The sequence below is a fragment of the Corvus hawaiiensis genome, chromosome 9, assembly GCF_020740725.1.
Source record: "Corvus hawaiiensis isolate bCorHaw1 chromosome 9, bCorHaw1.pri.cur, whole genome shotgun sequence".
In the NCBI taxonomy this organism is placed as follows: Eukaryota; Metazoa; Chordata; class Aves; order Passeriformes; family Corvidae; genus Corvus; species Corvus hawaiiensis.
Genome location: NC_063221.1, coordinates 19059198 through 19085586, shown reverse-complemented (window position 1 = coordinate 19085586; position 26389 = coordinate 19059198). Strand labels below are relative to the sequence as shown.

The 26389-nt window shown below is 41.3% G+C and overlaps 2 protein-coding genes across 5 annotated transcripts in view; one reads left to right on the top strand and one right to left on the bottom strand.

Moving 5' to 3' along the window:
- Positions 1–20298, top strand: part of DNASE2B (deoxyribonuclease 2 beta) — a 32850-nt gene extending 12552 nt beyond the window's left edge. For 2 of the 4 annotated variants that reach the window (XM_048312236.1, XM_048312235.1), the window contains 7 exons: positions 6205–6348; positions 8906–9057; positions 12720–12897; positions 14110–14191; positions 15042–15203; positions 16728–16925; positions 17480–20298. In XM_048312236.1, the coding sequence (XP_048168193.1) occupies positions 8945–9057; positions 12720–12897; positions 14110–14191; positions 15042–15203; positions 16728–16925; positions 17480–17835 (1089 nt within the window). In that variant the 5' untranslated portion in view covers positions 6205–6348; positions 8906–8944 and the 3' untranslated portion in view covers positions 17836–20298. Of the gene's footprint in view, positions 1–6204; positions 6349–8789; positions 9058–12719; positions 12898–14109; positions 14192–15041; positions 15204–15270; positions 15950–16727; positions 16926–17479 lie in introns of those variants that run through there. The other 2 variants (XM_048312234.1, XM_048312237.1) reach the window with 2 other exon arrangements.
- Positions 127–24542, bottom strand: LOC125329843 (uricase-like). The gene is made up of 8 exons (XM_048312238.1): positions 24436–24542; positions 7366–7584; positions 6454–6570; positions 6250–6328; positions 3578–3764; positions 2961–3084; positions 2561–2644; positions 127–1769 (listed from the first exon to the last, which is right to left on the bottom strand). Exons 1-8 carry the CDS (start codon positions 24448–24450, stop codon positions 1632–1634), a joined length of 963 nt encoding a protein of 320 aa, XP_048168195.1. The 5' UTR covers positions 24451–24542; the 3' UTR covers positions 127–1631.
- Between the last annotated feature and the right edge of the window lie 1847 nt (positions 24543–26389).

The following is a 26389-nucleotide window of genomic DNA, read 5'->3' as shown; positions in this document are numbered from 1 at the left end:
TATTGTTAGTGAACTGTCATTTAGAAGAAGATTGGTCACTTTTTAGGTGAAATTGGATGAATTAAAATAGTTCTTTTACTTACAATGTTCACATTTATATACAAGTAGTAAATAGTCAAAAACTAGTTCGTTTTTTGATGTTGCTCTTTATTTGCCTTTAAAAGATACATTAATAAATTAAAAGCACCTGGAAGTGACAGAAGTAGCAAGACATAAGCCTGCAAGTACAATACAACACCATCTAAGAAGGCAAGCGAGAAGGTCCCCAGGAAAAGCTAGAAGTGTTGTAAATAAACCTTTCAGAATTGGCTGGTGACCAGAGAACATCACATCTGGGACAGCTTCACTCTGTGGTGTCATTTTTCCTGTTGTTCAGGAGATAGCTCAGGCTGGTGGACAGTTCTTCCTTCCCTTGCATCTATTATGCCCTGCTCACCAAGGCAAGTTTCTATCCTGCAAAGCACCTCAAAATGTCACACAGAGCAGGACATCTCCCCCATTTTTGGTGCCTGTGAATTTAATGATTGTACCCAGAGTAATGCTGCATGTCTGCCAACTCAGGAGGCACAAAGGCAACTAAATTGTAGTTTTTAGGAGTTACTTTGGGCACTTCCCTTTGGATCTGTACTCTGTCACATGGAGTCTGTAAAAATGACACTCAGAGAAAATGAGAGCAAGGGTTAGAATCTGTTGGAAGCTGAGCAGAATTCCTGTTGCAAATCTGGTAGCCACAGTTTGTGAGATGAGAATTGTTGACTGTATTGTTTTATCTCTGTGTTCAAAGCTATCACCTGGGGTAACTAAAGTAAAATATGCATTATCTGTCTGTCTAGTTTTGTCCCTACCCCTCCCAAATGTAATAGGGCCACGTAGGTTGACTCCTGCCTGCTCAGAAGTCATGATAAGATTATTACACTAAAGAAAACTATTTAATTAAACCTACAGAGATAGCCCAAACCCTCAAATCACCTCAGTGATTAATGTAAAAGTACAATAGTAACTACAGTCTGATGAGTAGCAGCAGCAGTCATGCAGTCAGAATACATGCAGAGAAAGTAGCCAACAGCTGTAACTATTCACACCACAAAGGAGATATGAGAGATGCTTTTTTTTTTCTTTCTGTTTCTCATTTCCTGTGCAAAAAAATCTTGATTCTGACTGATTCCCTGTTCAGTCTCTGGGTCAGAACCTCAGCTCTAGATCAGTGTGGCACCAAGGGGTCATAACAGGTTATGTCAATGTAACAGCAGCTCTCATGCCTGTATATTCATTTTACTGAAGAAATATTAATAAAGAGAATATTCCTGATTTTACATGTCAAAAACATGTTACAGACATCAAATGAATTGTTTCATTAAAAGGTCTGGGAATAGCTAGTTTGAAAATGAATTTACTATAATATTTCCAGCTGGGATTTTCCGAACAGCTTAGGGCATTTCAGTCTGCAAATCACACTGGAATTCAGGGACAGACTTTGATTTCTGAATTCCTGAGGGTCCTTCATAAATCCCATGTTTAGGAGTTCATAGAGGGAAAAGTAGTCAGCAATGGAAGAGGCCAATAAGGAGTAAACATTGATAGGAAAGCCATGCTATTAAGTTTATCAGGAAGGTTGAGTATAGCCAAGAGGTTTAGTTTCCCTGGGCAGCTGCCAGTCCAAGCTGACATCTCCTCTCATCTCTCAGCATATGGCCTTGTGCTTCAAAAAACTTCTTCCGACCAAGTGTGCAAGCACAGGAGCCATAAGGAGCTTCCACTGGAACCAAAACCTGAGGGGGATGAGCACAAACACAAAGGTTATGTTTGAGACAGGGATGTGCCAGCAGAAATTGTGACTATTCACCTCCTTATAAAATCATGCCCAGGCCCTTTCTTTCTCTTATGAACATCAGTGGAAGATAGGTTATCACAAGTAAAAGTGGATCTATAATGTCCACCTGAAAGAGAGCAAGAACAGGAGAGCATGGTAGCAGAATTACAAGACTTCAGAGAGAGACTAGAGCATAAACAGACTATAGACCATTGATGCCAAATGGAATTACCCCATTTCTCTCTTTCATGTGAGGATAATGTAACAGACTTTCAGCTGGATGTAGCTGGCAGGTAGAGCAGCTGTGGAGGGAGGAGCAAATACATCTCATCCCCTACCACTTGCTCTCTCCCCGATCCCAGGGTTGTACCTCGTCCACTGTTGGACCAATCTGGGATGCCACAGTGCATTCTGCTTGGGTAAATGGACAGGTTGACATTATCATGGACAGTCAAATTCAGCAGAGAAAACAGCAATTATTTTTCAGAGACAGTCTCTGTTACAGATCCTTTTGATGTCCAGAGTATTCCACTTGCACCTTTAGCTTTTATCAATAACACAAGCAGACAATTATTTATCCTCCTGTTGTAATCAGTGTAAATATTTTTTAGAGGTAATGTGGAGCTTTTACCGGGACTGGGAGAGAAAGTTTGCTCACTTTAACTCTGTTTTATGTAGAACTGCTGCTATGCTTTAAGGCTGAGTATTTCTAAAGAGGGCAGTGAAGTTGTCTTTGAAGCATTTACTTACTTCTTTGTCATTGGTCAAGCCTAGATTCTTCATGTCTACAACATTATAAAAAGTGTTGTTCAAGACGACTTCTATGACCTGTACCTGAAACCATGAAAATGGATGAGACCATGAATTAGGGCACCTTTTCAGCCAACAGCCTGGCAGGCTTTTCACTCGGTGTAAAAAAGAACAATGCCACCCCCCCAGTACACGTGATCAAATGCAATCTAGTGAATACATGTAGCACACCTTTCACTTTTATTCAAGTGCTGCCAAGCACTGAGTGATGTTGGGGAGTTTCCAGTCTTACAACTGACAGAGGAAATAATAGTCTCATGTTGGTCTTCCCAGTGGTGTAATTAACATTCGCTATTGTTAGTAAATTGAGGTAAAACATCATTAGGAGGAAAGAAGATACCTGTGACACTCTGGAAAGGACAAGCATCTGGATACAGTTGACAGTTTTCTGGTAAGAGGGTGAATATTCCCCACAGTCAGGTGGTCCAGCAAAGGCTTCAAGGATACATTCACGGATTTTCTTCCTAGAGGTAACACAGGTTCTTACAAAACCTTGTATCAGCTGTCTCTGCTTAGATTCATAATGCTCTACTGTAGAGTGGTTTTTGTTTGTATTTTGCATGTCTTTTCTAACAAATATATAGCCTTTGGGATTTTCTGGAAGAACAATTTGTCCTGTCACCCAGATTCTGTTTCCTCTCCCCCCTCCCAGCAGATATACCATTCATAAATAGGTTTTGCTAAAGGTATTTAACAAATTAGTTATTTTATTCTCCTAAAGAGTTCTGTACTGAACACTGAACTGTTCATTTGAATCCTGTCCACTGATGTGCCCTGAGAGAGGAGTATCCCTAAGACATGCCTCTTACCCCTCGTAACAAGAGCTTAGTGCTGCCACTGAGACCCGAGTGGCTGGTGCACGGCAGCTGCAGATGGGGCCCTTAGACCTTCTGTATTGTATAGAGGGACTTTGTGAGTATAGATGGGGAAATTAATATTACTTGATATAACATATACCATATGCAGTCGAAGTCAAAATCCTTGCATTCACCATATGACCATTTGCAGAAGAGCTCTCCACATAGAATCCTGTCATGCCTTTCAGGCAGTGTGGTGTGTTCATTCTTATAGAAGCCTTCAAATCCAGACTGCGTTGTCTTCATAAGTTTCAGGTCCTTAATTCCAGCAAAGACAATCAGAGGACCTGTGATTGAAAATTACAAGAAAATACGAGCTTCTTTTCACACAAAGAAAAGAAACCTTTGGGTGCACACTTGCATTGACAGCTCCAGAGCTAGAAAGCAGACAGTAACTTTCTGCACACTGATATTGGCAGAAAGGTAAGAAACAAGACAGAAACTACTGAAGTCAGAGGTCAATCTAGAAAACAGAGAATCCCATCAAGTGATCTGCAGTTAAGGAAAACTGAAGATAGACTTTATTTATCTCACCTGCTTGGAATTGGGATGTGTTGGTTGGCTCACGCTGATGTCAATTTAGGAATGGTTCTAAAGGGAAATTAAGTAGGCTACTAGGCTGTGATGTACAGCAAGAGGTGTGGTGCCTTTTCCAAGAATACAGAGAAGTGTAAAAATTCTCTGTATAAAGACAGAGCCCCGGTCAGTAATTTGCTTTAGATACCCTTCCTGTTGGGATTTTTGCATCTCTGAGAAAGAGCCAGGAGCCAATGCAAATCCCTGCAGTTCAGCTAATGAGCAGGAACTGGCACTGATACAGAGGCCACCCACAGGTTCAAACTGACAGTGGCTTTGCTCTTAGCCACTATTTATAAAACAAGCTGTTGAGGATCCCTGCTGCATGGGTGGGTCATTGTCTTCTAAAGACCAAGCAATTGTGACCTGAACATTTTTTTCTGACACACCTTTTGAACAGCAGCTAAACAATTTCAAGCAGTCAGTCATTTAGAGCACACCAAGCTGGTAACTGAAAACTTCATTGACCTGAGCTGCCAAAAAGCTGATTCAGAAAAGAGAAACTTCATGGCATGCAGGCTCATTCGGGGCCTGTGCAGATAGTCAGTGGCCGAAGCCCAAGCTGCTGATTTTGTGCTGCTGCTGGTGCTCACACAAGTTAGTTCAAAATTAATTCTTGAATATGTCAAGTGCATAGTAATCCTGCCTTGGATTTGGAAGACTTGCAAATTTTGCCTTTAAATTATGTCTTTGAAGGAATTTATACTGGAAATAATTCCACTGTGGTAGACATTTCTAAACTGCATGGTTATTTAGAGGTTTGAGTGTTTTTAAACTGCTCTGTGACTGGATATTATTGAAACTGCATTTTATCTATTTCTTTTCTTGTTTACATTTCTTATTGTTTTTGAAAGAGTATAAAGAGGTATATCTATCATTTTTTCTATGTCCCCCTGTTATTTACTAAAGCTTTAAAAAAAACCTGAAGAAGAGACTGACCTTGGACAGGATATTCTGGGGTTTGTACAGATCTTGAATGATTTATCACTTGGGTATAAGACTGTGACATAGGTACTAATGTAGTGCAGATACTATCAGTGAACCTGGAGAGATATTTGTCTTATATTCAAATACTTAGCCTTGTTTGAAAGAGCTCTTTGCAACAAAAGATTGACTGAAAGGCTGGCTGGTTGTGCAGCAATCAACCTGAAACTCGCTCCAAAGGATACGGCACCCAGGGAGAGTTTCCAAGGTGAACAGCTCATGCCGTGCTTTCAGGAGGCTTTGCGCTCATGCTGTCTTCAGTTGACAAATTTTGATTCTGTTAAGTTACTTATGATGTTTTGAGTTTCCAAAAAACTCTGATCCTTTTATCAGCTGATATAATGGCAAAAAATAATTCTGTTAAACCTCACTAGGTTGGGTTTTTTTTTCACGATAAGAAAATTGTTAAAAGATAGGATTAACTGAGAAATTAACTCCCATGTCTGGCTGATAGGCGCATAGGAGGATGCTAAATATAGAGAACGTTCTCTTAGAAGAAAAATAAAAGTGATTTGAAAATCTTCACTTTGGTTATTGTTCAACTAGGCAGGGAATTCTAAAGAAACAACTAAAGGACTACATGAAGGGAAGTCTAAGAAGGAAGTGTGGTTTCTTCAGTAAGCCATTAAGGCTTTCTGTTTGTGTAGAATCTGAAATTGCAGAATTTCACGCTAAATTTTCAGGATGATGAAAAATTTAATTCAATCTACATTAAGAGCAACAGCTTTTCAAGAAAGTATAAACTCTTTTTGTTTGTTTCGTTTTTAAAAAAATTCAGGTGTCTTTTTTAACATTTTCCAGAAAATACAGTCAATACTATTGAAGCAGCCAAAAGTACAGCAGTAGTTAACATTACTAGTAACATTTAAAAAGGTGATGCCAAGAGGCACTGGAGACTTGTACAGGTTTTTTCTTTCAGCAGGCTGTTCAATCCTGTGGCAAAATGTAACAGTTCTGCTGGATGTGCTGTTGTAACCATTCCATATTTGGGATATACATACAAACGTGAGCTACATTAGTTCTTCAGCCATGTCTCAGAGATCAAGAACGTCAAAATTACACTATAAAAATATTCTTTGGTTTAGACATGTGGGGCAGTTTGGCTGTGCCCTAAGCCCTGTAACACTTGTAGCTATCTCTAAAGCCATCTTCATCTCTCATTGGCAGAAATATTTACAGAGAAGTAGGGGACATTGCCAATTCTTTTCTCACCATTCCGGCACTGCTCAGCTTCACAAAAGCGGATTCCATCAGGAACACATATGAATGAGTGGATGTGGGGAACGCCATCCTGCAATGTAGAGCAGACATGTAAGTAAAAGTGCCATAAATACTATGTTAATTTGAAAACAGGAGCTAAGAGAGTGAGGAATGACTACAGGATAAAGAAATGGAATGTATTAGTATTTTAGATACCTCATGGAGACGTTGCCATGGTACTTCTTGAACGTAGGTTTTGACGTATGCCACTTGGCAAAATGTTGTCATGAAGTGATTGCAGATATCTATAGCAAACTGTTCTAAACTTGGGATCTAAGATAGCAAACAGTATTATTAGAAAGAAGCAATTACCTCATGTACAAAAGTAGATTTTTCTGGTTGTTTTAAGTATTTGAGAAGAATCAGTGTGGTTAAAAACACATTTCTCTTATTTCTGGCTTGGCTCACTGTGCCCAGTCATTTGACCAGCTTGCAGCATATGCTGCAAATAGCAGCTACAGTTGTGTCAAAAATCTCCCATTCTGTGGTACAGTGAGCTGCAGTCCTTGGACTGAGAGAAACTGCTGTAGGAGTTTTATGCTTTGAGGATATAATGCTGAAATAATAATTTATAGTGATTATTCTGATTGATATGGGGATATGCTAATTAAGGTTTTCAGGGTAAAAATGGGATTTCATTATGGAGAAGTTCAGTGCTACAGATTGTCATTACGATACATGCAATTGATGGCAGTAAAAGCACAAAAGAATTAAGAGGAATGTCATACTTTGAGACCTGTTTAAAAATGCTATATAGGAATAATGCAGGATTATGGGCGATTAAATTTAAAAAAAAAAGAAGAGATGGCTTTTAAAAAAAGAAGAGATGGCTTTTATATGACAAATTCACAAAAAACAGTGCTAGCTCTTGGGAAAAAAAGGCTTTGGAAAACTAAGACAGAGTCCACAGGAAAAGCAGTGGAGGAGGGAAAACTTCTCTCTCAGATCACTGAAAATGACTTTGGTACTGATCTGATATGCCAATTGAAAATAAAAAGTTAATATAACACATACTTCCAAATGAAGTTATAAGAAACAGCAAGGCTAGTTAAAAAATAAAAAATATACCCCATTTTTTTTGGCCAACACGAGGACAATATTCTTTATGGTATCTGTAGGTATCACAAGAGAGTTGTTTCCTTCCAGGTACTCCTGAGGAGAAGTCAGTCGGAGATGTGCACACACTTCCACTTCTTTAACAAAATGCTTCTTTCCCTCTCTATGAAGGCGAAGGAACTTAATTGTATTCTTGCCATATTCACAGTTGAGGACTTCAAGGTCCTTGATCTGCAAAGAAAATACGAGTCAGTTGTAAAGAAACACAGTGGAAGCCCAAGTTATGCTGTCAATGAAACATAAACAATGCCCATGGCCTTTATTTTTTGTGATTACCTGTGATAATGAGAATATTTTCATTATAAATTGCAGAGTCCTGATGGGAAGAAAAAATGCTTTAGGAGACTATTATTATATTAGTTGCAGCTGTGATAAAATTTTAAAATTTTCTGGGGGCCAGATTATAGAAGAGGAGTCACAGTGGACTAGTCTCTCATTTGTCATCTTTGAATTAGTCCTGACGATATAGACCTTCACTGAGTCTCTTCTCTGGGATTATTGGTTTTGTTTGCATTAAGCCCTATTATTAAGTCTTACCTTGCTTCTGTCAAACACACCCCATTTACACATCTCTTACAGTGTTGGAGAGGCTGTACTAGCAAGGCGACAAAATACTGCAAAGCTTGTGAGGATTTCTGTTGTGCTAAAATATCCAGAGCTCATTGCACTGGACTTTCCCTGAGGCTGAAATATCCCATACTCCGTATCAACATATTTTAATGTAAATCAGCCCCTTTTAATGAGGAGGGAGAAAGCATTTTACACACCAAAATATAAATTGAAGCTTTTTATGTGTGAGTTGCTAAAAGATTATCAGATGTGAAATTGCTCAATTCAGACATGTTTGTTCCTAAGAGAAATGCTAATACACTTAAAAAACAATTTTAAAAAGCATTAACTAATTGTAAGTCAATTAGTTTGGTTCAGAGATCAGAGCGTTTCTCCGGCTCAGTCCCTACGGGCTCAATCCCCAGGGGTGACTGAAGGTCCCCACCAGGATCGGGCGGGGCCCAGCGCTGACCGCGAACCCTTTCTGCGGGCACGGTGCAAGGGCTGCGCTCACTACGAGGGCTGGGCGGAGCAGTGAGCTGGAAATGATGTTGTTTTGTTTGTCCGAACACCAGGTTTTTTTCAGATAGTTGTGAAAAATTTGTACATCAGTCATGCAGCACTAAAAAAAAAAACCAAAAAAACAAAAAGGGTTTCGGTATCTGCAGGGTGGGGCTTTTAAAAAGAAGAATACCATGAATATTCTAAATAGTCAAAATATTTTTTTGCTCAAAAACATAACTTGTCAACTCATTTTGTTGCCCAAAGAAATCGTGAGCAATTTCCGGCAGCTCCCAGGAGCCCTTGCCCCGCTGTCCATGGCCGTCCCTGGTGTGGAACCCGATTCCCAGGCCGGCTGCGCCGTCCCGGCCGGCGCCCGGGGTGCGCTCCCCGCTCCGTGGGCAGGAGCGGACAGCTAACGCAGCACAACTTCTCCTTTTAGAGCCACTCGGGGCTCGCCCTGCACAGCCGGGAAACCAAAATGCCTGCGGGATCTGCACGGTGCCTCCCTGCTTTGCTCTTACTTCTCTCCTCCGTGCCCCTGTGGGCCGCTGAGATTTCCTGCAGGAATGAAGACGGGGAGACGGTGGATTGGTGAGTAAATACCGTGCAGGGGAGAAAGGCTGGGTGAGTATATAAAAACAGTGAGATCAAACCGCGGGAAGTGGGTGGGTCACCGAGAAGCAGTGCAAGGCAGTCGCTGGTTCAGCCCTCTTTGCCTGGGAGTAGTGGCTGAACTGTGCATTTGAAAAACCTAGGATAAGTTACTGAAATCTGATTTCATTTCCCTGAGCCAACCACCATGCTGCATTATGACTAACTGCAGAATAGTCACTGTTTTACACGGCGTTCGTGTCTCAGGGAGCGTAACCTGTGTTGGGATGCCAAAGCTGCGCTCGCCAGCGGCAGCCCCGGGGGCACCGGCCGGGCCCGGGCTCGGGCTCAGCTGGCCCGGGAAACGCCGAGCGGGGAAAGCGCCTGCATCTCCCCTTTGCCTGGTACTGAACAGCAGCGTGGGGGCCGCGTCCCCTTGCTCCGGCACTGAGGGGCAGCGGAGGCTGAGCCGCCGCGGGGCTGGTGGCAGCAGCGTGGCCGAGCTGTGCCCTGTGAGTGGAGCAGAGGTCGCTCCCTGTCCGGAGTTGCCGTCACGGTGCCGCTAGTGCCATCCTGCTGCCAGCAGCGAGCCCAGCTTTGGGTATTAAATGATTAATTGGTTAATGCGCTTTCAAGATGAAAAGACGCAAAGTACAATTGCATAATATCCAGCCCAGGTTTAAAAAGTGAAATGAGGGCTCTTTAAATAAAGAGCACATAAGCTTCCTGAAGATAAATATCAACCAATTTCAAAATAAAAATGTTTTTCTTGTGAACGATGATTAGTTTGGATACAAGTGCTAGAGAAGTAGGCCCATCCCTTCCCTTGTGCACAGAGCTAACTGCAGGGAAGGCAGGTGCTCCTCACACCATGGGCAGGAGCTTTGCTCTCTGTTGGCATAGCATCAAATGTATGAGGGTCTAATCCATCCCTGTGACTTGGCACCTTTGCCAAGGCCCTTCTGGATAACGTAAGTTTTTCAGGAATCAGACTCTTAGTTTGTGCAGCTACCCAGCAACTTAAAGGTATGAGATATTTACTTTCTCCCTGGAAAAAAAACCCAAAAAAACCAAAAACAGACCCATATGTATACAAACTATCCCTTTCTTAAATGAAGACAATTTTTGTAATAAAATTTTCTGAGAAATTCTTTGAAAGCTGGGGCTAGGAGTAATTCCCTGTGCCTCCATGTGAATGCCAGTGACATGGGGCCTGTTCAAGGAGGGAACTTGGGGGTCTGCACAGGCAAATCCATGTTCCCTTTCACAAATTTAGCAGGTAGGACAGGTGGATTTCCTTTCCAATGTGCCCTGATCAAAAGAAGAGAAACTTGCCTGTCTGGCAGGATCATCCTAGTTTATTGAGAAGAAAGAGTTAGGCTTTGGATTCTGGATTTGGTTGCTATGAAGTTGACAGGAGAAGCAGAACTGAAACTGCTGAGAAGAGCCTTCTCTTAAACAAAACATGTCAATGCCCTTTTAAACCAACAGCACCGGAAGTGTTATTTTCATTTAGCAAGAGGTTTATGCAAATTCCTGATATGCAGTGGTTTCATCCTGCAGTATTCTATAATTACTCAGTATTCACACACCCTTTCATTTGTTGCTGAACCAGAGGAATCGCTTGATCTGACCTGATCCCATCTGTGCTCCCCAGCTGGGCTGGCAGATCCTCCCCACGTGCAGTGTCTGGGCAGGCAAAAGGCTCACACGTGTTTTCATTCCACTCAGGATGTCATCCCACCATCCTCACTGCACCTCCTATAGGGGCTACCAGAGCAAATGGCCATAGGATCGACTCTCTGAGGAGAGCAGAGTCTTTCCTTTATTCATCTAAACTCACTGTATTCTGCCGGATGCCTTCCCTGCAAATAAAAGCCAGAACTGTGCTTTCTGAGAAATGTTTAGACAATGACTGAAGCCACCATGCACATTGTTTGCTTGGGCTTTTTTTATTGGGGGGCAGGGGGAGGGGAAGAAGTGAAGATGTGATTCTTTGTTGTAAGTTGATATTCAGTCACAAGCAAACAATGTGACAATGCTAATCGGGTCTAAGAGGCTTTGCATTTCCTTGGTTCTCAGGAAAATAACTTTTACTCTGCTCCCACAAATGCCTAAGCTCTTGAGAAATTTCCTGTGCACGAATAGCAGTAAAGATTTTATACAGCTTTAATTGGTAATACACTCAGCTGGCTTTCTGGAAAGAGCCAAAACATGTATCCACTGGGAATTGTCAGGCAATTTCCTGATAGCTCAATGACTAGCATTTCGTAAGCGTACCTGCTAAGGTGGATTTGTCTGATGCTAGGCTGTAAACACTTCCAGAGCATAAATCTTTCAGTACATCTCAAAGCAGTTTGGGAAGGCTTCATCTACTAATTCCTGGATCAGCTCTTACTACTGTAACTACTGCTATTCCTCTCCTTTCCAAATCTTCATTTCAAATCTTTATTTCAAATAAAAGGATTGTTGTGACTCCTGGTGCATGTATAGGCACAGACCACTCTCTCCAGCCTAGTTAGATAAATCATTTTATTCTCTGTGATCTGTCATCAGAAATTATTTCTCCTGAGATACTTTAGGGAGATCATTCAGTCAGTGGCAATGCAGGTGGATTACCAGGACCACCACTAGTGTGTGTGTTTTTCTTCTGCCTATACGCCTACATTTCCCATGGATTAATGGGAATGTTTTCCCAATAGCAGAATGTTCTTCTGCCACTTCTTACCTGTGTTTGGAGATGTCTTTGGTGACCGACTTGAGCCTGTAAGTCAGCTGGGCAAGGGTTACTCCTCCTGATATACTTGAGGGGTTAAGCACAGGCTGCATTTTTGTTAAATAGTATAGATTAAAAATAATGCCACCCAGTCCTTACTGTTGACATTAATAGCAAATTACTCAATTACAGCCCTCAGAGAAAGTGGCTGAGTTAATTATATTCTGATTAATCCCATGGACTTGTGCACTGGGAAAACTTGTTTACTTTATCAGGAACCTTAGTATGAACTGAGCCATTTACTGACAATATTGAGTACTTTACAATTTTGAAGAGATTTGTGTTCCTGGCTAATGGTTTGAAAATTTCCAGTCTGTAACAGTTCATCAGAGTACAAGTCTGTTATGAAAACTAGGATTGGAACAACATTTTATCACATTGCTTTATACTTACTTTGTGATTGGGATACATATAAACATAATATAGTGCATTTTTAAATTTCAATACCTAATTTTATCTATTTCATATAAAGCCATATTAAAAATATAGAAATTGTTTGATCTGGGGGAATGTTAGACTGGGTTTGAGACTTGAGGTTCTTTACCAGAACCAGGAGCAATAGGGATTTCATAGACTCAACCAAGGCTACCACAAATTCTTTAGGTGCACCAAGAGCAGTCTGGCCACAGCAACAGGAGTTTGGTGCTGAATCAGCCTCCTGTGCTTGCTGAGAAGCAGAACAAATTTGTCTGCAGCAGGGATTGTGCTGCCAAACTGCAGCTGGTTCCTGGGCCGGGTCATTGCTTTGAGGCTGAGATGTCCACGCCGCTCCCCCTCCAGCCCAGGCATCCCTGGATTCACCCTTCTTTTCCTCAGGGAAGGAGATACTGATTTATACATTCAAACAAGGTGGTGGTAAAAAACCAATTGCTCTTCCCTGTTGCAGGTTCGCTCTTTACAAGTTGCCAAAACATACCAAAGGACAGATTCCCATGCTGGGACTGGAATACCTGTACATGGATGCCCTGGCTCCGCAGTGGCAGCTTGGTAAATACCTCATCAACATGACACAGAGTGCTCTGGGACAGACACTGCAGCAGCTGTATGAGACGTATGAATCCAAGGCAAGTGACATTTCGTTTTTTTGGTACGGTTACTTGATATTATTTGCAGATGAAATGAAAGCAGCCAAAATAAGCACATAGAGGTAAGGCCAGGCCTGACCAATAGATCTACTAAAACACACAGAGGGGAGGAGCACCTCGACAGCTGGGCAGATTATTTGCAGTTTTGCCTACAATTAGGAATAATCCTCAAACTTCTAATTTCTAGTCAAGCTTTTCATATGATTAGAGTATTATCCATCAAAAAAAGAGTATTCGTACTTTCTCCCTTTGGCTTCTTTTCTGCAATTCATGTTGGGCAACATCTGAAGTTGTGAATTCAAGCCAGGGTCAGTGGTAATTGTTACAGACACTTGTCCTAAGCCTTCCTGTATGCATGCGTTTCACACTCTGACTCAAATCAAACCTGGGTTTTGATTTTCCCCCTGAAATCACTGTGACTGCTCCAGCAGTGATATGTTGCTTGTTGGCCTTCTTTTTTTTGCTCCCACAGACAGACACCTCACTTATGTTTGTGTGAAGTGATTGTAAAATATCACAAGATCTGCCTATAATTATTTTTCCCATCTATGTAGTACTGTTGGGAGTCTGGGTGTGTCTTTGCATTTCTGCTGTGGGTTTGTGGTAGGGTGAAATTAATTTGTATGTAGAAGAGACTCCCAGAAGTCACTCAAATGTTGGCAGTCCAGAAAACTGTCCTATCCCAGGTCTCACTGTAGCTGTAATAAAGTGTTTACAAACTCATAATACATTGGAAGGGGAGGCATGTCCCAAATCCTTTGAAGTTCTCTATTCGGGGGAAATAAGGTGTGGCTGTATGCAAATATTTTGCAAAAAAGCTTTAATTGCTTGCCCTTTATAAGAACAGTTGTCATGTCTATTTTTGCTCAGCAAATATTTTTACTGGATCTGATTGCTAAATCAGAGAGAGGCCCAAAAAACAGAGAGGGGAACTTCTTTGCAGGCAAGTGCCCGCTAAACCCATGTAAACTGGCTTAGTAAGCATATCCAATCCTTGGGAAAGGGCTACTGCAGTGACTGAGAGTACAGTAATATCTGTGGAGACTGTGTCAGCTGAACTGGGAGCAGGATTAGGCTTGCGATGGTCACACAGAGGAATCCTGAATTCTTTCTTGTGTTCCCAGCAAATGTTTGCTTTAATGCCTTCCTTTTCCTGAATGTCGTGTTTCAGAAATGTGTGTTTCCCTGCAGAGGAACACCACTGCATATGCAATATACAACGATGAGATCCCTGAATCAGACTCCAAAGGGTGGAAATGTGGACACACCAAAGGTACAGGGAGAGTCCCAAACTACTGTTTTCTGCTTTCTAAAGTTGTGGATAGCATCTGCTTGTCTGTCTGTTTGTCTATCTGCATATCTAAAATTCCTGCCTAAAGCAAAACTGAAGAGTGATTTGCATGGTGTGTGTTTTTTTGTATAGTTACCTATGCTGCAGCTTCTGTTTTGCTTTTGCTATGCCTGTGCTGTGTGAAGGATCTTGGGGCTTATGGACTCTTTGTTTCAAGAGTTGGAACTCATACTGGTCCTTTTAGTAAGTACAAACCACACCATCCCGCTCCTAATGGCAAAGCAGTACAAGATGTGAAGGGAAAGATGCCCTCAACAGAAACCCCTCCAAACTTTCTGGACACGAAGCTGCTGCCAAGATCATGGAAATGCTACAGGATGCAGTTACAGAAAATCAAGATTTTAAATAAGTGTAAACCAGTGGAGGCCTAAATGTTACCCTGAGGAAGCAGATGGGGTTTGCTGCGCCTGACATGGAAATGAGCACGTTTTGCAGGGCTGTATTTTCAGGCTGCAGCAGTGGGCACGGCTCAGGAGAGACGGTCACAACCACCAAATCATCAGAACTTTTAAAGACAGAGGAAGGAGATTTGAAAGGATTTTTTTTAAATGAAACGTGATGACAGTTTGAGTTAGTCTATGCAGGAAAGAATTGATGCAATTTTAATACAATATTAGTGTCTCCTATGGTCTATTAATCTACTCTAGAACAGCTTACTATAGACATTAACCCATTGAAATATGGTGTCTGCAGCAGCAAAACCAACAGCTCTGTCGTCTCAGGGTTTTTTCCTCCTTAATTCATTTGCAGTAACTTTTTTTTTTTTTTACAGGATTTCTGCTCTTGGATAAATCACAAGGCTTCTGGGTGATTCACAGTGTGCCCCTGTTCCCTCCCATCCCTGAGGATGGTTATGGATATCCATCTACTGGGGAGTCCTTCGGACAGACAGCCATCTGTATAACTTTCAAATATGATCAATTCACAGAAATAGGTACGAAAAGCTTCTCCCAAAGAAAGCCTTTGTCCCGCCACACCTCTCTGATTGCTTTCCTTGAGGTTTCACCTCAAAAATTCCTTGTTCTTGACTGGTTTTTGTCACATTGGGAAACCAAGTGGGGCCTGGAAAGAGCATTCTTGGCTTCAGTTATGTTTGTTCAATGATTTCCTGTGTGAATGTGGGAAATTCACTCTTCCACTCTGTTTTCATCTCCCTCTGGGGACTATCAGGATAACAATAGTCACAAGTGCATATTAAGAGTAAACTCAGTCCATGCATACAAAATGCTTTGGAAATATAAAGTAGGATGATTAATAATTTTTAACAGTAATAGCTTATTCAGCAACGGTCATCTGCAGTTCAAAAAATGTAAGGCAACCACTGCTTGAGCTGGAGTAGTAGGCTTGACTCATCAGAAATATGAAGTATGGAATAAATATCACCTAGAATTTCCCAGGTATTTCTTTGCTGCAAAAATTGCCAATACTAAATATATAAAAACCCCCAAAACCAACAAAATATAGCTGCAAGATTCAGAACTATCTGACAGTGATAACTGGTACTGGAATCTTGAAAAGGGACTATCAAAAGACATCACAAGAAGTCATATTGTCATGTTCCTCAACTCTTTTCACGCTGTTTTTTTACTCTCTTCTCAGTTGCAAACCTCAAATCATATTAATGAAAGACATGCTTTGCAAATTGCCAGGCTGGCCACACCTCAGAGCTGTCTAACCCAGGTTCGTGTTTGTGGAAACACATCTATGCTTGTGTTTAGTATAAGAGGACAAACAAATGAGATGCATATGCTAATGCTTTTCCTGCCTCATCCTCCCAGCTTCTGCTAATCTGTGGTTCAGGGATTTCCTGAGCCAGAAAGACTGGAATGTTTCTGATGGACTTGTCTTCAATTAACTCATCTAAACAGCCCATTTGTTCCCTTGCTCTTTATGTTGTCCATGGCAAGGACTCCTACAGTTAAGCTGTGCCCTGTTCAGAAAAGTTGATTTCTTCTGCAAATTCAATCCAGATGCTGAAAGTTAAGTTCTGTTCTCCCTAAAACCAAACTAGACCCTTTGGCAGCTCCTCTGTTTGCATTTGGCTTGGCAGCTGTAACTGGCTGGAAACTACTCCTGTAAATACAGACAGGTTTGGATTTGTACGTGATGTCTGAGTGCTGTGTGGCTGCAGAGAGGCTTGAAGATGAGCATGGGTGGAAGTGGCCGTGGACCAAGACCACCAGTTAACTGTTCTGCTAAAAATAATGAGGTGTAAGTGGAAAGCCTGAGTGTAGTCTCCCAGCCAGTCTTTGTGCTGCAGAGCCAGTCAGAATACAAAGCAATACACAAATTCTTGATTGCTAAAATAAGATACTTTGACACTTAACTCATCCAGGAGATAGGCTGTGAAGATTGAAGGATTTAGCTTCCCTGTCCAAGACAGAATTTTGTTCTCTTGATTGCTTTGCTTTAACCAATTTTAATTCTGCATGTGTTCATTTCTGTGGGTTTTTCTCAGACCAACAGATGCTGAGTTATAATCCAGGAGTCTACAGCTGTTCCATCCCTGACATCTTCCAAGCTGATCTCCCAAATCTCCAGAAACTCTGTGCAAAGTCCCGGCTGCCCTCGGTCCCCGTGCGCCGCCTCTCCAAGCTCCAGTCAGCTCATGGGGAAACCTTTCTCCACTTTGCAAAGTCACACTTGTTCATAGATGGTAAGAAAACCTGTTGCTCTCTCTATAACACATTCTCAATTAATTCTTAAAATATGAATTAATCAATTATTTTTAAATTAATATTTTCTCTGAGGGGGAAAAAAAGTTCAGCTTCAGAAATAATGTAACAGAGGGCAAGGCGTGCTGTCCCATCCTAACGTTCTCTTAGCCCCACAAAGCAAAAAGCTGTCTGGTCCATCCTAAGGTATTCAACAATTAGATTTTTCAGAAAATTTATGTTCCATTATTCAACAGTAACAACAAGAAGAAATACAGGGTTTGAATCAACTGGGGGTTTTCTGTTACGAAGAAGACTTGCAATTTTTTTGTCCTTTCCCTTTTTTCCTGCTGATTGTTTGTAACAGGTTTTCTAGAAGGCGAAAAAGTAGAAATGAACTTCTGAAAAAGTCAAAATAAGGGGAGGGGGCAAAATCCCCTCTGGCTGATTTCATGCATTACAATGAAATGAGCACAATTTAGGTTATGCTTTTCGGTCTGTTCTTAAATGAAGGAACTTGAAACACTGATTCCCCACACACTGTGTTATTCCACAGATATCTATGTGGCCTGGATGGCTCAGGAACTGAAGACTGATTTGTTGGCTGAATCCTGGCAGCGTTCTGGCGAAAAACTTTACTCAAATTGCTCTCTTGACTACCACGTCTACAACATAAACGTAATAGGGATGCCATTGAACTCCTCCTTTCATTCTATTAATGATCATTCCAAATGGGCTGTTTCAAGGAAATACAAAGATCAGTGGACATGTATTGGGGACTTGAACCGTGCTGCTGAGCAAGCTTGGAGAAGTGGTGGGTTCATCTGTACCCAGAATGATCAGATCTACAAAGCCTTCAGGCATTTGATAATCGACTATGAAAGCTGCACTTCTGCTCCCGGAGTGCTATAACAAACCATTCCTCCCAACCAGCACAGCCCTTGTCACATGGAAAGTGTAGGAAATGTCTCCCTTGAACTGTATTTTCACTCTGGAAAGCAGCCCTGTGAGTTTCCAGACAAGCTCTGCTGTCCCCTTGTTAGCTGTAGGAGCAGGTGGTGTGCAGGTAAAGGGGAGCTGTTTTCCTGTGGTGTGGAGCCCTCAGGGTGTGTGCTGGGCCCTGCTCCACTCCCCCGGCTCCTCTCACCATCCTCCCCTGGGATGGGACAGGAGGGACGCTGCTGCACGGGGCTGCTCCAAAGCACATCTCTGTGAACACCCTGCACAGGCATCCCTGGGCAGCTTGGGAGTGGGGCTGGGTGTGGGACAGGAGGGACAACAGAAACCTCTCTCATGAGCTGGGCTGTCAGGACTGGGCAGGTAGCAAGGCATAAGTATCCCCAAATACTTCAAAATTGCCCTTGATTTCTGGCACTGTCGAGATAAATCACAGCATTTCTGCTCAGCTTGGGCTGAATCTCTAAAAGAGCTGAGAAAATTTGATCCAGACAGGGAGATGAGTAGATCTGTGGACAGGAAGGCCTTATTTTTACATGATTCATTTCTAGAGAATTAATGAACTTTAAATCATCTTTAAATTATCTGTAACCAATAGCTTGGGAATATTTCTAGTGCTTTTATTCATGTACAGCAATTTTATAAACAAATAAACATGTCCAAAATACAAATAAACAAAATAAGGAGCAAAAGTGGAATGTTTACATTCTCCCTCTTCCATCTGCATAGTTATTTCTGGTTGGTTACAATGTTATATAGCTGCCAAAGGAAAAATTGAGACAATTAGGAAAAAACATAAAGAGAAGAATATATTTGAAGAAAGATGTTATTTAACCTACACAACAGATGTGGCTGTTAATTTTCAATACCTCCAGTCTTAGGCTTAGGACCTAAGTTTGCATGGTCTTGCTATAAAGACAAAGCTGATTTGCAAAATCCTGACACATTCTTGCGTTCAAATGTCAAAAATGTATCTGTATTTAATATGTTCCTAAACATATTTATATGTTTCTATATAATTCCTTTTTTTTCCCTGAATTGCTAATATAAACTCCAGTCTGAAGAGCTGGTTGTCCCACTGAAATTTCTGTTTTGCTGTGTTCATAGTCCTTACTATGATCCTCCACAACAGTGTCTTAAAAGGAAGTAGGTATAAAGAAATGCTCCACAACCACAAGAGGTTGCCAAAGATTTCCTTCCCTTTTCATCCTGAACAATCAGCCAAACTATGAAGCATCCAAGGTGTCAAGTGAATTAATTTCAGAAAATATTTGTGCATATTTCTTGAAGAGATAGAAATAATGTATGTGGCCTGCATAATGAAGAGAACTGTACAGGAATAGGTTTCATAATCAGCCAGTCTGGACTGAAGGTAGCTTATAGCTTGAGTCTCATAGCTCAGTGAAAATAGTGTTGTTGCTTAGATATCCTGCAAGAAATTTTTTATTTTCTCTGCATATGACCCAATAACATTTGATAAAGAATTTGTTTGATAATGTTCTTTCTCTGATGCCTGTCAAATTGTTTTACATACTTACTTCTCGCTGTTTTGCTAGCTGTGGTCAAGCAACACCTTTGTGGCAGCGAAAATTGCCAGTGACACGGAACACTGTGCCATGGGATGCTAGGGCATCGCTCAGATAAGCCAAGACAAAATTAATTTCTCTTGCCTATCTTTTCATGGCAGACACTAACCTCACCTACCTGACTGAGCTCTTGTATCTTGCCCACAGCTTTGTGTAAGCATGCCTTCAGTGGACAGGGCTGGCAAGAAATCCTCCGCTGGAGACAGTGCTGACGAGCTCACCGTGTGTGTCAGAGAGTGCCTGGATCTGTGGCACAACCTGTATTTCTTGTAGCATTTTCAAATGCTCAGCCACAGCATTTGGGTCACAGGGTGCCCTAGCAAAGAGTCTGTGTCTCACTGGTTGTCACAACAGTGTTGCCAGCACCCTACTCCCCAGGCCAGACGTCACCAGTGCATCACTTGAAATAAGTGCTGATTGCTGTTCTTAATTATTTGGTCAATTAATAGCTGTCATAAAGTTTTACAAGACTACTTAAACATTTCTCTTTCATTATACCCAAGACTGGTTGCCTCCATTTTAGCTGTAACTGAGGAGGCATAAAGAGCAGAAGAAGATGCAGAGAAACAGCTGTACCATACAGCACTACAAGCACCTCAGCAGCCTGGCTGTCCACATGCTCATTTCAGTGGTGTAGCAATAAAAAGGCTGCAGATCTGGTTCTCTCATTTTTTTAACTGTAAACAACTTTAATTCAGTTTTGCTTTTGTTGTGTAACTTCTGTATTTGCATATCCTAGTATTTCTGCTACACATGTTATGACACATGGGCAGACTCTTTGTTTCCCAAAAGAGACTAATAATCAACAAAATAAACCATATATATTTTTAAAGGGTTTGTAACTCTAAGGCTTTCTTTGCAAATGCAAGACCATAAGCCCCTTACTCAGCCTCATGTGCCCTCACAGCACGCCCTGTGTGAAATGTTTACTTTTTGCCTATTATATATATATTAATAAATTTTTAAAATTTAAAATATGCTCTTCTATTTTAAGATGCTGAACAGCCAAGAAATATCTGCCTGTCCCAGTGATTCTGTGCTGCCTCTGCTGCCCACTGTGACCCTTTTGACTGGACAGATTAGTTCCTGCAGAAGGGGACATGTGGCATGGCCCCTCTGCAGTTTCAGGGGGACCTGCTCAGCAAAACTGACCCTGCAGAAGGGTCCAAACACTGGACCCTGGCATGGAGAGCAAAGAAAGCTGCTCTCTTGTGCATAAACCTGGAGTCTCTTCTCAGCATGCGGGTTTGGCTATTCTGACCCTTGGGCTCTGTTCTAGTTAGACTAAATAAGAACATTTATTATACATGAAAATTGTTTGCCAAGGGAGTAGGAGAAGCCAAAAGCAAACATTATTAATCCACTAAACATTACTGTACTGCAGCCAGGTTTGTAACAAACACAGCAGTCGGGATGGTTGTTTGGTATAAATTGCCTTGTAATAATTTCCACAAGCCGAGGCTCGGTCCCAGCATGCCTGACATGCTCACAGGGTGCAGGATTTGCAGACACAGCCTCTCCAAATCCAACCTGCCACCTGCCCCCCCTGCACCACAGCATCTCCTGCCCTCCCCACAGCCACTGCCACCCCAGAGCAAGGCCAGGACTCTGCCTCCCTGACACCGCTTAAAAAACCCAGCTGATTCTTCTATAAACGTTTGTATCCCTGAGGATGCTTCCCTAATGCTGGTAGTTGTGTGTCAGTAGGGCAGTGGTTTGCTGTGTTGGAACAGTGCAGTTTTACACGGAGTTAATGCAAGAGGTCAAAGGATTAGACATTGAAGAAAAGCTAAAAATATTTTAAAAATTTGAAGGCTTAAAAATTTAAACTGTGAATAATTCCAGCTGGGCAATTACAATACTGGAAAACAGGCAGAGGCATGGCAGCCTGAGCCCACATCACAGGGCAGCCTTTGGGGTGGAATTGCTTCTGGTATCTCCACAATGACTGAACATACCCTGAGCTCTTATGATGGGAGTGATGAGCAATGTATTGGAGAATTTCTCAAGGACTGGGGCTCCATGCCAGCTGCCTGCCAGCAAGTCAAAGGAAGCTTTGGGAGAAATTTCTGTGAGCTGGGAACCTTTTCTCCTCCAAGGCATGCTAACGTAGCCTGGTGCTTGGTCTTGTCACAGGGGTCTGCAGGTGTACTTCTGACTACGGAAATGCTCAATAACATCATTGTGGGAAATTTTTTTAATGTATCAAAGCATCCTTGGCATTATTAGCATAGTCCATAGTCACATAATTATCCACAGAGAAACTTACACCCATATGTTAACGCCCATAAATTATTGTGCAGATTTCTTTTATACTTTTATTTTCAGTTTCTGGGAAGGATACATCACTGGGTACTTAATACAGTAATTGCTTCAGAACATGTAAGCTGCCCATGCCTGCAGTAAAATGTTCAGGAGGCAGAGTGGTGCTGGCAGCATCATCTGAAAGCTCAGTAAGCCAAAGCCTAACTGTAGTCAGAGTGTGATGCAAGAATATGATGCACCTCTTTAATTTCACAAGAGATTTCTTAAAAAGACAGGAGTTAAAAAATGAGAATGGAGATGAACAAATTTGTGTTAGGCTAAGTGTGAAAAAAAACCCTTTGTAGCAGGGAAAAAATTCTTCATAGTACAAAACAGAGCGCCTGATCTGAAATTCCAAGCTAGGATAGCAGTATTGGTGTATTCTAGATATCCTGATACCCTGAGTAGCATAGCCATATCTGACACTTTTTTATTTAGACTGGAGATACTAGATTATAGATCTAATCTTAAGAATTTTCTCATAATCCTCACAAATTTGGCATGAATGCAGTAAAAGAAGTTGTGTTTGAATCAAGTAATCAGTTGTAGCACTTTTAGAACTTGGATTCAGACAGCATAATATAATTTTTTAATGTAGACCCACTGTATGCTCATCTTTATGGTCTTTAAATGATTTATCCCAGTATTGAGAGTATGCTATTCTGTGCATATATATGTTCATTTTACTAAAACTGTTAACTACAAAACATTAGGACTTGAAAAATATATCTTGCTTTTTATAAATAGCTGTGTTACACTTTTACTCAAGTTATTTTAGTAAGTCCTTTTGATTTTTTTTTCATTTGCTTTTGCTTGACATTTCTACACAAGGTATCTGCTGACTATTCTGGTTCTCCTGTAAGAGGGATAAAAGTAAGGAACATTCTTCCCCTCCTTTGATCACCTTGCAGCCTGGGAACTGCAAACTGATGTTCAAATATTCAAAGCTTACAGGAGCAGAGCATAGTATTTAATGTTTCATGCTGGAGTGCTACAAGTGGCTCACTGTAGTACAGTAGTACCAGCATTGCCTCATTTATTAATCATAGAAATGTTGCCTCCAAATTAGCCACAGAGTGGTGCATCATAATACAGTAATCCAAAAATCTGTCTTCACATGTATTAATGCTGGCAAATTAAGGATATCACATTATAGCACTGTACAGTTTCTCCATTACATTCCAAAACCTTCCAAAAGCTCACTAAAAGCTGCGTCACCGAGTGTTTTCTTTTTGTTGCTTACTTCTGGCTTTCTAAAGAGTGAGAGTATTTAGCTCCAGGGCGCTTTTGTGTCTGCCTTTTCTCAGGGTTCTTTTTTGGGCTAACATTCTGTCAGCCAAATATCAATATTTCTCTTGCTATAGCACAATTTAAAAATGTATTTTTGCACTGGTATGAACATGGTAAGCACCACTGTCCTCCACTTCAGTACAATTTCAGGAAATCTTCCCTGCTCTGAAAGCTGTTCCTTTTCACATCCTGACCTTGAAAATCCTAGGCACTGTGCAAAGAAAATCTTATCATTTAATCTCTTGCTTTCTAACTGCTCCAAATATTTTTTTCAGGACAGTCAAGGTGAGAATGAAGGAGCTGACAATTTTGCATGGAGCATTTTGCAAAGAAAGAAACACTGCGCCGCAAATAGGGACAATTTGTGCAGTTGTATTCCCAGCTGCTCACCAACCTGCCAAAAGATGGGAAGAAACAGAGAAATGGGAGCAAAAAGAGTTTGCAGGAGAAAGGAAGAAGAGGGAACAAGACAACTGAAGGTAAGCCAGAGAGGGGAAGCAAGGGAAAAGCAGAAGGAACATTATAATGGTCAACACCAAGGGGGTCAGAGACCTTGGATGTGGTGACGGAGAAACTTTTGGAGTTAGCTGTGCAAAAATCCAGTTAACAGCATGTTTCATTTACTATGATAGCAACCTAACATTTACCCATTTTACAGATACAGTCTCCACAGGCTACACCACAAAGATAAAAGCAAAAGGCGTAAACTGAAGTGACTTAGCCAAGTGGTAAAAAAACATAGCACAAATGAACACGCGAGAAAGTCATTACCTTTCTGTTTCCAAACCTACTAGAGGTGGGGTAAAGTAAACTCAAATGCGTTAAACAGGTAACAGTAGGAGGGAGAAATTCATAAGCTAGGCTAACCAGTTTGAACCATACATATTTTAACAACATGCTAAACCATTTTTTTAAAAAAGAAGGAAGCTACTATTAAGGTTTAAAGCGAATATACAAATGCAATAAAAACAAGAGATGCAAAACATTCACAAGAGTAACGGCAGATCATTTCATTACAGCTGGTGACACTAAAGTGAGCTGCATTCATTCTTGTAGCATTGAGAGTACTGCAGGCAAAAAGAAGTAAATACAAATATAAAAGAAAGTAAAAAGAACATACATAGGGATTAGCAAACTGATGCATTTAACACTTTGCTCCTGGGATCATTATTATTATGGGTATTTTGTATAACATATGGCCTTTTATTGTCAGGTCAAAAATCAAGCTTTGTTTAGAAACCTCCCCAGTTTTATGTTCAGTTTCATCTCTGATCCTGCTTTGCTCTCCTGCACTATACAAACCACCACTGGTCCAATATAGTAGTTTCTCGCTGCACTGAGTCAAAATCAGTAGTCATTCCTGGGTATTACTTACTGTCACTTGGCTCATGGTGGCTGTTTTGTCACCTCCTGGTCTCGGATCCCACAGAGGAATAATGGCAGTATAGAAGCTGTAGCTCTATAAAAAGTGTCATCTTAATATCAGAGGAGGAGCTAGGCATGAGGGGTTGGCTTCACAAATGTAAATATTTCATAATTTATTTAGCAATGTGGCTTTTCTTTTTCCCCCAGGCAAAAACTTTAATAAAGGAATAGGTCTACTGCAACAAAGGAAACAACAGCAAAAAACAGAGACAAGGACACATCCTAACCCCATTAATCTCAGCGGGAATTTGCCTTCATCTTCAGTGGGAACAGAACTTCAAAGACACGGGAATGACCCATGAAGCCTGAAGGGTAAAATCTGAACCTTCCATAGTCTCCGACACAAACTGTGTTTGAGGGTGGTAGTGTGGTCCCAACCCAATGAAAAATGTCCCCAGCAGGAGTTGTATGACCTTGGCCTGACCATGACCTTGACCCTGGCACTGCCAGGGTGGTGTCAGGACAGACCTCAGAGAGGCCTCATGCGGGGGCAGCTGCCTTGTCAGAAGAACCTCTCTGAGGCAGGACTACGTGGGAGCTGGGCACAGATGAACCTTTTGTCTCTTATGGTTCATGGCTGTACTCTCAGTGCCCTAATCAGGAAGAAGTGATATCCCCACTTTTACAGGTACATTTTTTACATCTCAGTAGCTTAAGATATTCTTTCAAAGCCTGTCTCTGGCAGAATGAAAGTTCTGTCTCCTCAGTCCTGCTTTGTGTTGTTCAGACTGAGGAAGATGAGTGGTGTGGATATGAAGAATAGTTTCTTCTCTAGGAAGATTTAAGATCTCCCGTGAAGACTAACAACATATTTAAGTGCACACGGCCTGCTAAATGCTGGGAATGTGGGAAAACTGGGATGAGGGAGCTCATTCCTGGGTATCTCTGCAGGTCTTTTTTTGGTACTGGCACCATACAGCAAAATAGAAACTAAAAGAACAGAAGTACTAAGAGCAGAATTCGTTTTCCTCTCTTTCCTCTTTGGATGACTCCTTATGCTTCTTCTGTTCCTGGGAATGCATAATATGACACAGTATCAAGTCACTGGATGAAAATGTATATAATGTGCAACATGGAGAGGTTGCTACACTCTTGATGAGTGAGTTTGTTTGCTCCTCATAGTCCTATTTTAGCTCTGTGAGAAAAAGTCCCCCTCTGTCCTTCATTATTTACTGGTCACCCAAATAAGTCTGACAACACAGACTCTTTCAAATAAACCCGATTCCAAAGAACAGTAGGAAAACATTCCATGGCAGTGTGTACCCTAAGGCCTCTCCATCGATTTCAAATTATATTTCATATGTTTCCTAAGGTGTCTGCACCCCCAGCCCATTGCAGCCATATCAGGAAAGCAATGGCAAGCACTTTCAGAAAAGCCCCTTTAAAAGAGCTGTGTTTAACATATGTTTGTATGTCTGTGTTTTACACAGCAATGATTTTCCACCCCTGGGTGTAAAGGGTTCCATGGACAGCCTTTAATAAAGTCACAAATATGACTACAAAATACAAGTTCATGCATGTTTTCCACACATTAAATTTCTCAAGGAAATTCCACACATTAATTTTCTCCTGGAAAACTATAAGAATATTTCAAAACCTGTGCTTTTTACAAATCAGACCCATATTGTATGTCAAAATATACAGTTGGGTTTTTTTGAAAGAGTGAGCATTTCTCAGGACCCTGCAGGTAGAGAGAACTTGGGATTTCAATACTTTTTTGTAATAAAATGGAGTATTTCTTTGATGCTAAATTCCTCCGGTTTTCAGTGCCTTCATTGTTAACAACCAGCACGTATATCATCAGTCTAAGAAAGGAGGAGTGGAGCATGTGCTTTGGCTGCTTTGAAAAATCATATAATAATGCTATTTGAGTCTGCAGGTTTAGCTTGGTAGTCCTACTGAAA

Excerpts from the sequence above, each read along its gene's own strand:
- LOC125329843 (XM_048312238.1), bottom strand. Across the intron at positions 3,085-3,577 it reads TTTGACTTCGACTGCATATG|GAAGAAAATCCGTGAATGTA; the intron begins GTATATGTTATA and ends TGTTACCTCTAG. Across the intron at positions 1,770-2,560 it reads GCTTGACCAATGACAAAGAA|GTTTTGGTTCCAGTGGAAGC; the intron begins GTAAGTAAATGC and ends CATCCCCCTCAG.